General features: G+C 32.5%; 1 protein-coding gene across 1 annotated transcript in view; it reads right to left on the minus strand.

Moving 5' to 3' along the window:
* The window catches only part of LOC108907844, a 70,006-nt gene that overhangs the window by 30,535 nt on the left and 26,884 nt on the right, over positions 1-12,587 (minus strand). Inside the window, exon 4 of the mRNA XM_018711664.1 lies at positions 6,075-6,296. Within this exon, the coding sequence (XP_018567180.1) occupies positions 6,075-6,296 (222 nt within the window). The remainder of the gene's footprint in view (positions 1-6,074; positions 6,297-12,587) is intronic.

Genomic DNA, 12,587 nt, shown 5'->3' on the forward strand with positions numbered 1-12,587 from the left:
TCGATAACAATAGCGTGCGGTACGAATAAAATTTATTAAAATCATATCTAAGTGACAAAACACTATACATTTTTTGATGAGAGTACCCTATTGCCAATCTAAAATTTTTGGAGAGAGTTCGGTTAGAGAAACAATAAAAACAACAGAAAAAGAATCATAACCGAATATAGTTTATATAAATAATGACAGACGGGGTTGTGATGCTGGATTGTTAAACTTGAGTTACACAATATCAAAAACAAAATTTCATATTTTTGCGGATGTAAACTTTAATTTCGACCTTCCCAAATGTCATACTCTTTTTTTCTCGAAAACGATTCAGTTTGATAGGACTCGTGTCGACAGAATTTCCTTGGTTTGATCTGTATTAAGTATTTCATATTAAACGTATAACACTTATACTTTCGGCATCCTGTGTACAGTCTCATATATTGAAACGAACTTATTTCATAGTTCATTAAGTTACCGTTGACGATTCAAAATAACGATCATTTATTTTTAAATTTAATCGTCGCAAACACAATTCAAAATTTTGCTTTATTCAGAAATAATCATTAGTGCCCTCTAGATTGTGCGCGATTTTGGAGCATTGTGTGGAGCTAACAATCTTATCTGAGCAGGCAAAAAAAATAATTGCCACATGTTGGTCAGAGAATTACGGCCGAAATTGGCGCTGAAGCGGGCTGAAACGCGACTCTCCATTGTCTTTGGGGATAACTTCGTTGGTGCAACAAAGGATCCATTTGCTTTGAGTTTTTTAAATTTGTTTTACTTCTTCTCGAGAATAGAAAGTGTATCAGGTATCCGACTTGAACGATAAGGAAGAATAAAGGAAAACCCCTAGAAAGGTGAAAAATAAATTCGCCGGCCGCAATTAGAGCTGAGTAATTTCGACGGAACGATTTCTATTTACGTGCTTCCGTGCACGGTCTGGGGAATTGTGATTCGGATATTTGCATATAGGGATTAGAACGGTGTGAGAAGGGGCTAAATTTCGGCGTCTGAGGTAAATTCATTTTCTGGATACCCTACTGCTTCATGCATATGTAACGAATATTTTTTTCGGTTCCGTTTCGCCGGGCCATTTCCAGTTTTACATTGACATTCAATTTATTTTATAGAATATACAGGGTGATTCAGTCATAATATCATTTATTTTAACCACGTATCTGGAATGCCTAATAAGACAAAAAATCGAAAACAAAACAATTTTACCCTACCTTCTAAAAAATAAGAAAACTACCCCTTAACTCCTGTTGATTTGCCGTTCTACTTCGCAACAGGGCACGCGCTGGTGGACTTAAGGAGGTTCGATACCAAAAGAAAAATGGTAAGAATGTTTTCAAAGCAATTGAAATCTGTTAAATATGCAAACTGACTTGTGTAAAAATATCAGATCGATTGACAACGTAGTTTTTTTGAAAAATGATTTTAAAAATTATGCTCTTTTACACAGGCTCTTATGGGAGTTGGGGCAAACACTTTAATCAAACGTGAATATTGCTCTTAAAAATGGTTAGGATCGGAAAAATAAAATTATAATTAAAGAATTAAATATTACTAAACATTTTAAAACAATAAAAATATGCACTTACAATGTAATTATTGAGATAATGGAATGAATAGATAACGTTTTGACAAATTTGAACAAACATCTGATCCAATGAAAGGAAATATGGCAACACTGTACGCTGTATTTAATACTTCGACTGATGCGTTATATGTATTTGAATAGCTCGATTATAGATTATAAAATTATTCCAGTCGAAAATATATGTAGTAATAATTAATATTAAATAAATTTTTCGTGATCTAAAGCAATATACTAGCAATTTGAAACAAAAATTAAAAGGATCTCTTTGCAAAACGAACAGTATAGATGTTATGTCATAATCTTCAATATGACAAGTCGACGTCTCACTATCATACACTGAACTTCTTGATAGTTATCATATGGATTCTCGGTTTGCACATTTTATTTTATTCTCATCAATCCACATTCTCTTTTACACTCATTTTATATTACTTTTCAGTCATTACTTTTCCTTTGTACCTTGGTTGTTCATTCATGTTTACGGAATTCGCGCAAAGTTGACAGTAATGACAGTTGACCCAACTTTTACCACCACGCCATGGCAATGTTGCCAGATTTCATCCATAATTTTACAAGCCCGTAATGAATAAATAGACGCTTTTATTCAAATAAAAAGTGAACTGACGTGTATTAAACACGAAAAAAATATGCAAGCTAATATGTGTTGTATAAATTTCATTCTAAATAGCATACTTAGTTCGTTGAAATTAATTTATGTAAAGTTGGTACTGCAACAAGACTCCCGTGTATAAACATAGGTATACTCTCCGCACCGCCCGCCCCGGAAGAGGTGTATCGAACGTCCTTAAAGCGCTCGAAGGTCGAAGTGAAAGAGCTGATTTTTTTACACAGTCGTATAGGATTTTGCAATTGGTTTCAAAATCAAAGAGCAGCGGATCATAAAACTCTAATAACAAAGCTATGGAAGAATGAGTGAGTGGTTTTTTTATCTGTAGTGTTTTTTAAGGCGGTATGTCGGGTTTACTCAAATGCACAGATATACTTGAAATTTATATAGAGTATTACCCAGTGCTCTCTTTGTGCGTCATATTTTTTTGAACTTTTTTTTAATCTAGATTTTGAGATATTGTTGTTGAGAGTTGTTCATTTTAACATAGGTTTATATGGGGAAAACGGACGGTGCGGCTCTTTTTTGCCCATAACTGAGAAAAAAATGTAGAAATTGTGAAACAAAACTTTTCCATAGATAGTAAACGTATTATCTTATTTTTGATGTAAAACTAATGTAAGTTTTGAACAGAGTACAGCTGTATTAATTAGAAACAGAAACCAATAATTGCATTTCTGGCTGACTTGAGGATTAATATAGCAACGTCGCAATCAGCTGACAGCAAGGAGGGAATACATTTGAAAGACTTGATAAAAATGAAATTGATTTCAAACATATACATTTTTCCTAAATCCCATGTATGTACATTGTTATCAACAATAAATTATCTACAACAGATGATTTCTTGTAATGTTTTTAAAAAACTAGATTAATTAAAAAAGACTAGAAAGCTGTGATATATTTATTGGAATAAAAAATACAGTTGATAAATTCTTTTAATTTTAATGGTTTATAAAAATATCGTAATCATTACCCAGCAATATTTAGAGTTACATAAAGTTTTCTTTACTTGATTAATATAATTAGTAATACTTGAGATAAAAGCATTTGTACGGAATAACAAAGGAACATAAATATTTCTCAGCAAACTTTATATCTAAAAAATTAGTTATAGTTGCAAAACTTTTGTAACATTATTAAAATAGAGATGAAAAACAAGAACAGTGAGTAATAATGTAATGTCTATCACAGAACCTTCAAAATTGCATCCAATATTTTCTTTGACTTGGACTAGAGATGGGCGCGAGATGGGCATTTCATTTCTTTAGAACTAAATTAACATAATTATTTTCTCGTTGTTTTGTCAGTTCACATGATTTACGAATTTTAAATAAAGGATACAAATCTTCGCGAGGATAATACGATATATTTGCTATAAGTATATAATAATTATTTTGTACATAGTTTACAAACAATACATTTTTGAACGCGTACGCATCTTTACCCGAATTTGACGGGAAATATCTCCGATGTCCGAGGTCTGTAGGTTCGCAGTGTATACAACTGCTAGTCAATTATTAGCGCTGTTGCCACATCTACATAGTTTTTATGCGTTCATTAAATATAATTTAAAACTACTTAAATATGATATTTTTAAGTTGTTAATTAGTCAATATGTATGCTATGTGCATATGAGTAGATTTATTTGCTATATAGATAATGTTTATCGCAAATAAATTTAAAAGAATTTATTTTTTCAAACTGGCAGCGGACTTTAGCTCCCTTGCGCTCCTCACTTCCCTCGGACCACGATATACCTCCTTAAATAGGTAGGTACTCATTGAAAAGCAAGAAGTCACACAATAAAGTAAGTACTACAAACTGAATAATTAATTTACCATACAAGAAATTCATAGTTATTTAAAAAACGTAGTGAATATGTTAACAATCTTAAAAATTCCAAATATTCGAAAACAGTTATACTTATACATTTGTTTTTATTAACAAATAAACATTATTTAAAATGTTAAAAGATATCTTGTTCATTCATATGTTTGGCTGAAAGTTTTATTTATTATTTGTAGCTCATTACAGATTAAAAACGTATTAAAAGCTAGGTTAATGACCTAATTTACTCAGTAAAGGTCAGCGGTAGGAACGGTCCGAAATTGGGTTTAAATAATGATTTGATTTTTTTTTTTAGCATAAGTATGCATTTTAAAATTTTTTTGACATTATGACTAAATCACCCTGTATAGGGTCATTTCTTATTAGAACCCAGTAATATTTTAAAGTTAGGTTAATCTACCATATCCAGGGTAACCTGTAAAATTTCAGGGCTGTTCAATACCATTAATTTTATGTTGGCCAAATTTTCTACACATTATATACAAATTATTGTAATTTTTTACCTTTAGCAGAAAACCTTTTTATGGACGCCTATGAAACTCATTAAATTTTTTTGCTAGACGTATTTATACAGGTTCAACTGACTTCGGAAGGATATAGTAGACAGATGATTGAGAAAAATTCTAGATCTAATTCCATCTGTTCAATGACTCGGCCAGTAATTATGAACATTATTAGATAAGACTGATGCAAAAGTGTAACAACGGCAATTTTCACTCCACCAAGTATATTGTGATACAGGAAAATGTAAGACCATGAATATGAAAGTATGCCTTCTTCTTGACATACAGTCAATGAATTAATTAATGAACGAGGCCTATTACAAGCCATTGACAAAACCTCAAACACAATTCGTGAGCAAGCAGAGAAGCCTGATTGCATACAAAAACATATTATTCACCAATGAGTACTACGTCTTGAATTTAATGGACAAAACTTGGAATATTTTTGGAGTGCCTGTATATGTTTTTCGGAAAATGATATTCATGGGCGGTACACAACAACATGTAGGTATTTTAAGAGGCGATTGCTGAGGTGATTTTAAGAAGAAAATTCAAATAATTATGTAGCCTAAACTGCTCAGTTTTCAATGAACAAGGTAGTCAAAGTTAAACTCTTTAAAGATATGTATTTAAATCAGTGTGGACCACAGTCATGACCCCCTAGATCTCTCGAATTAAATAATTTAGATTGTTTCTTATGGGGGCACATTAAATCATTGGTGTACACAATACCGATTGAAAATGGGAATGCAGTTATTGCTGTTTGTAATATAGTGTGCAATAATACATCTGAAATTATTGAAATAGTGCGTTCCTTTATAAGAAGAGTACAACCCTGAATTTGGCGGACATCATTTCAACAATTTTTTCAACAATATTTTATTTTATTTATTTATTTTTTATTTTTATTTTTTTTAAATTTTTTTATACACCACCCAAAAGAAAATTCCATTTACAGGATGGGTAAAAACAGAAAAATACAATAAATGTAATAACTAAATAACATAATACAAACAAAAAGAAGAAAAACAATAAATATGTATACAAATATACTTAACCTAACCATGAATATAATGCATGTTCACTCAATGATCATTATTTGTTGATACGTTTGCAAATAGGTCCAAAGACTCTTGATGGTTATTTTAATAATTTTATATTAAAATTTCGTTACATACTTAATACTTTGTTTGGTTTTTCTTTTTAATTGTATTAATTCTAATTTTACATTTTGAGTTTAATACATGTGCAAAATATCATTTATCTACGTAACTTTAAACGTTTCGAAATTTGAATAACTTGTGCATTAAAAAGTAAACATTTTGGGCCATATGTATGTAATCCTGTATAAAATAAATACTGTAAAACACGTTTTATCTTAATAACAAGGAAGCAACTTATCAACGGCCAGCTATATCACCTGAATTGAATCTCTTGCACTTTTGTAACTTGTCTATCTAGAATACAACTAACTATCTAGATAGCTCAAAATTCTAACCTGGCACTCTAAGCATTTGCAGTCGTCAGTCTGTGCACAAGTGAGTCCCAGTATCGAAGCGGCCTCTTCGTAAAGGTCTATACTACTCCTCCTTCTCCTGCAGCTATCTAAGGCCCCACTGGATCCGGGATGCGGGCATTTGGAGTCATCTTGATAACTGCTACTTGATTTATTACTCGTCTGATCTAGAGAGGGGTTCCTCGGCTTGTTCTGAATGAAAAACTGGAAAAAGATAAAAAATGCAAATGCAAATTCCAATATTTTTCAATTTTTTTTCTGATGATTCAAAAAGTCATTTAACAACTGCGCAAATTCGGTATGCTGAATAAGAACATGCCGCACCCTCTCACACACAAGTCTACGACTTCTGAGCAGATGTATTATGATTATCATTTATATTTGTTACGCACTTGTTTATATAGGAAGTTAGCAATATAAAAAAGTGTGGTACATGTTTTAAAGTTGAAGAAAATAAAAAATATGATATTAAATACTTCAACCTGTCTGATTTACTAGGATTAATACAGACATTAAAAAATTATACCGATAATTTCCTATAAAAAAATATAGGTAGCAGAGAAAATTCTAAGGAATAGAAAAATTGTCGTAAAAGTATTCCATGCTGCTATCAATTGGAGACATAAATCAATACACGTAGACTCGTAGTGCACCGACGTAAAATCGGGGACGTAAAATTACTGTTGGAAGAAATATGTTTTCAATATCTTTATGGTAATAGCTTAGAGGCGGAGAGGAAGCGAAACATGTCTAGGAGAAAATGGCTACAAACTAAATTTTCAGGAAACAATGTATCTGTCATAAATCCAATCTGAATAAGGCACAAACTTCCAACAACAGTATAAAGTGCAAAGGTAACACATTGCGCTTTTGATATAGCCAATGTTTTGTGCTTGCAGTTTCTGCTTGTCTGCGTATCATAGATAGGTTTATATATTTTACAGTTGAGGTTGGCCCGATATTTTAAGACTGAGCTAGAAATGTGGGGGATGACCTGTTACTGTGTTTTATTGCATTACATACATTACTTATCTGCGGATTGAGTATACAAGAGGACAAAAGTGAAAGACACGAAAAAAGACATTCTTGACAAAAGTATTTGCTTGTTTAGAAAATACGAAATAGTTCTTATAAAAATGCTATCTACTGAGCAAAAAGTTTTTATTATAAAATGTTATGTACAGGCTGGTCCATTTTCGATGGGAATTCAGGGTATTTCAGGAACTACTAAAGATATGATAAATCTGACACCACGTTTTCGAGCTCGATTTTCATGGCAAACTCGACTGTCAGATCGGAAATTTGCTATCTTCATTTGTTTCTAAGTTACAGGGCGTTTCTCGTTATTGTGACACTTTTTAACATGTCTGTATCTCAGCTGTTAAATAAGTTAGAGTTGAAGTGAAAACTGCTCAAGACTAATTCTTTGGCGTAGAATTAAATGCCGGTATTAGATTTTTGGTATATCTTAAGATTTCGGAGTTATGACCCAAAGTTATATTTTTTTAAATGGAAATCGTAGCTGACCATGACCTAAAAAAATAAAGATTTTTTTCCGCTTTTCAGCAATATATAACATGCTATAGTTATTTTTATAAACACGGGAGATACGGGGTGTTTTATATATAAATTATATTTTTTTTCCTTTTTAATATGACCGGCTACGAAAATACAGATAAAACTATAATTCTTACTTTTTCAAAAGTCATATCTGTGGTAAAAATATAACATTTATTTTAAATGCACAACATGTACAGTGTAGGAAAGTACCGATGGTCTATCAGAAGTTACGGGAGAGCGATAAAATAAGCCATAGAAATCCATGTGATAGACAAGGATGGCTATAATGAAGGCGTCTAATAGTCAACGCCTATTTCGCCCTTCCACAAATAAGAAGTCGATCTTATTTGCTGAAAAGCAAAAAAAAATCTCCATTATTTTAGGTCATAATCAGCTACGATTTCCATTTACAAAATTATAACTTTGGGTCATAACTCCGGAATCTTAAGACCTACTAAAAATCTAATACCGGCATTCAATTCTACGCCAAAGAATTAGTCTTGAGCAGTTTTCACTTTCACTCTTACTTATTTAACAGCTGAGGTACAGACATGTCCAAAAGTGTCACAATAACGAGAATCGCCCTGTAACTCAGAAACAAATGAAGATAGCAAATTTCTGATTTGACAGTCGAGTTTGCCATGAAAATCGAGCTCGAGAACGTGGTGTCAGATTTATCATATCTTTAGTAGTTTCTGAGATACCCTGAAATCCCATCGAAAATGGACCAGCCTGTACAATTTACGCATGAATAATTGTATGAACAATTTAGCGAACAATTTGTATTTTTAGGAATCCCAATAAGTAGGATGGCAACTCCTCTGATGTTCTTTGGAAATAAACAGTTAGAAGTTGTAAAAACGTCATATTCAGAAGATTTTAAAAGAAAATAAAATACTTCCGTTCAAACCAAATTTTAATAAAACATGTTTGTGGGTTTTTTGTTTTTGTTTGTGGGTAGGAGACAAAATTTTAAATGGAAATATTGATTTTTATAAGTCTGTTATGTTTTCTGATGAATGTACATTTTCTACTAATGGAATTGTAGCATCCCGGCACGACAGGTACTGGTCTCTAGAAAATCCGGAATTTAGAATAATGACACGAAGACAATATTTTACAAAAGTGAACGTGTGGCGAGCAATATCTGTCTATGACATTATAGGCCCATATTTTTACAATAAAACCTTCAATAGAATATGGTACTTAGAAATGCTTGGTATATTTTTTAGTTCGAAAATTTACCAATAAATTTTCTCAAAAAAATGTATTTTCAACAGGATGGTTGTTCAGCACATTGTGCTCGTAAGGTAACAGAATGGCTTAACCATAGATTTGGTTCAAAATGGATTGGTAAAAATGGTCCAATTTTGTGGCCCCAAGGAGCCGTAACAAGGCCGATATATTTTTATGGGGCCGTTTAAAACAAATTGATTATGCTACTCCAATACCAAATAAGTAATATTAAAATGCTAAAAGGCAGAATTATCCAAGCTGTCCGTTCAATATCCCAAGAAGAAATCAGAAATTCCTTCACAATTAGAAAAATGTGTTCAATATGGGGGTGGCGTTTGTGAAATTTGATATCTTCATCATATTGCTTTATTTACCTACTTTTTTAGTTTTTTATTACTGTACTTTGTTCCCTGTCTAAAAAATTAAATTTTTGATAACGTGACTCTTATTCATCTTTCAAGCAAAAACTTTAATCAAGAATGCTTTTTTCATATTTTTCACTTTTTGGTCGTTTTGTTCTCTTGTAAACTCGATTCGCGGACATACTGTATGTATATAAAGAAAAAAAATTTCCAACGTCGTTTAAAAGCCAACTTTCCTTTTTCAAATAGAAACTCCTCGATCACCACAACAACTTTTATAAAAGTCATGTTCTTGATATCCCAATACACCTGGTATCCATACTTTTGGGACACTATGTATATTTATTCCGTGCAAGCTTTTTTACGCCTTGTTATCCGCCTTCTTTCAATATTTTCTCATTTAGGTTATATAAATATTTAACATTTATATACAGGGTGTCCGGTAAGTACCTCCTAATCTCTCGGGAGTGTATAGGGGAGGTCAAAATAAAACTAGTCCTTCCTATAATTTTTTTTCCTAATGTGCCCCCTAACGGAGTTATGGGGGGGTCAAAGGGGTACCTAGAAATTAACGTTTAGGGTTATATCTTTGAAACCACCCTGTATATTTTAATAAAATTTTCGTACGTTGTATTACACATGGAGCTCTACGATTTGATGCTAAAATCAACTTTTTGCTATTATCAGGTGTCCAGAAACGGACTGGCCCTATCACAATTTTTCTCAAAATTTTGACAGAAGTAATTTTATCAAACTGAAAATATTATTATTAGATACTCTGAAGGTTTTTCTTTAAAAATGGTACTCTTTATTTATTTCGAAAAAATGAACGGTTTGCGAGATAAATCGGTTTTGAAAAAAATTGGTAACAAATACAACAACAATTAAAATTTATTTTTTTTACATATTATTTCATGCATTTAATTTCTTTAACTTTATCAAGTCCAGAAATCTTTGAACGGGTTGGCTATACTTTATGAGCAAGTAGTGACCAATTAAAAATAACATTTGAAAAATAACTTACTTACAAGACATGCAACAAAGAACATTCAACAATGAACAAAGGTACCTAAATGTTACTTCGGTAGATGTTCAAAATGAGCACCCCGTACTTCAATGCACTTTCTAATCCTACGAATGTTTTCCCGGTGCACTTGAAATAATATTCCGTGATTATTGCGGAGATGGTCACAGTTCTGTGTTAGCCTCAACAGAAGTTCCTCTCTACTATTTACGGGTGTTGAATAAACGTTATTTTTTAAATGACCCCACAGAAAAAAGTCTAATGGGTTTAGGTCGGGCGACCTAGGTGGTCATAATACAGGTCCGCCTCTACTTAAGGGCATAACCTTAATACACAGATAATGAATAACAAATAGTAGGTAGTATTGTTGAAAACCATTGTCGGATAGGAATGGCAAGGAGGATGCATTTTTATGAAAATATTTCGAAAATTTTTTTACATACATTCTTCTTCCATCATGTTACATACAAAAAATTGGAGTTTAACAGTTCGGTACACTTGATCTCTCTTTCAGAATGGATTATGTTATGCGTAAATACCACATTGAAGTCAGTGGTTCTCAACAAGTTTTCTGTTAAATATATATTTTAATGTTGGCCTTCTAATTCCTGATTTTACGCAAAAATAAACTAGATATTATTATATTATGCGTGTTTTATATAGTAAACTATATCGCTGTTTAAGGTATATGTACACATTGGAGATTCACGCGTTACGCCAGTAAATAAATTAAGTATAACTTTGCTTAAGAAAATTGTAGAATTACATCCTGTATTGTAAACAAAATAATTGTTCAAAATATAAAAATGTAACACGACTTTCTCACTGTCCCAATTAAGATCGTTTAACTTGTCCATTTAACGTAACTATCGGCAAATAATTTGGACAGCGCCATGTTAAACGGCAATTAGGAAATTCGGTGAACATCTCGTTGCAGCAATTAAAACGTTGCATATCCATTCCGGGCAATAAACGGCGGCAGCCTGGCGTCCCAATAAAGCTTCCAGTAAGCCAAATATTCCTCACAACATTGTTGCAGCTAATATCGTCCCGTACCAGGCCATTCCGCTCTCTTTTACGAGGTCTTGAGCAGTTCATACGTTTAATTGCAATAATAGACGGAAAGCCGGAGACGCTCTATCCGGCGACGTATTATTAAATACGAGTATATTTCCTCTGTTATTACGTTACATAGTGCTTTGATAGAAGAAAAAGAAGAATCCAAATGTATACTCTATTTGTGCCTGGCGCAGACGAAATTGAAAGAATTTTAACCTAACCTTTTAACTGTAAAATACGGCGCTTAACAGAATTCTAAATGAAAATAAGAAGTAGAATGTGATAATATGTTTTAGCTAGAAAATAATTAATTTTATTATACCTAGATTTTTGGTACTTTTATTAAAAATTAAAATGTGCTGTAACATTCCCTAATAAATTGAAAATCGATATGGATAGCTGTTACAAAATAGTTAAGATTTGTATAAGTGACACAAAGTTAAGATGGTGTCCTAAAATGAGTCCCGAGCAGATGACGAATTTTTGGACAATAAAATATTCAAAATTCTACGAAATTCCAATTCAAGCAAAGATCAATATTAACTAAAATCATTTACAGATCAATCCTCGGAGACGGCTATTACAAGATTGGAGTTTTTCAAGTAGGTCAAATTCTCAAATTCATTGCGGACACCACTGCAGGTCCCTTGCGGACCCAGCTTGGTGTGTGTTCAAACGCCTACCCAAGTACCCTGCAGCATATTCACCAGGGATGGCCAATACGCTAGTACGCTCCAAGTTTTTGCTTTTGCATTGAATACAGCCATCGTTCTCGTTTTCATTTATTGTAAATTAATAGAAAATGTCCCCCAACTCTCGTAGCTCGTGCCGTCAAAATTTCTGAGTCTATGACGATGATCCTGAGGATACAAGCTCCTTTATACGAGGTGCACACAATAGACATATGGATGTCACAAAAATCATAGCATTCCGAGCATATATAAGTGTGTTTTAGACTCAAACATTAGAGGGGAGACGTTCGATCATCTGACCACCTCTTCACAGGCGAACAGACAACTAACTTCCCGGCACCGTACACGAAAACAGAGGTCAACCTAGTAACAGAACTATGGAAATGCGAGACCAATTTAACATATCATCGAAGGACACAATCAATCAAAATCCACGAAAATGGATTATAAATTCTAGCACATAAGACTTAAAATACTTATTTTGATAAGAAAATATTTTTTTTTTACTATTTGTTACTATTTTTTTAAAACACCGTGTAAATAACCTCTTTTTGTGAAATAA

This window comes from Anoplophora glabripennis, unplaced genomic scaffold (genome assembly GCF_000390285.2).
Source record: "Anoplophora glabripennis isolate ALB-LARVAE unplaced genomic scaffold, Agla_2.0 scaffold224, whole genome shotgun sequence".
NCBI classification, from domain to species: Eukaryota; Metazoa; Arthropoda; class Insecta; order Coleoptera; family Cerambycidae; genus Anoplophora; species Anoplophora glabripennis.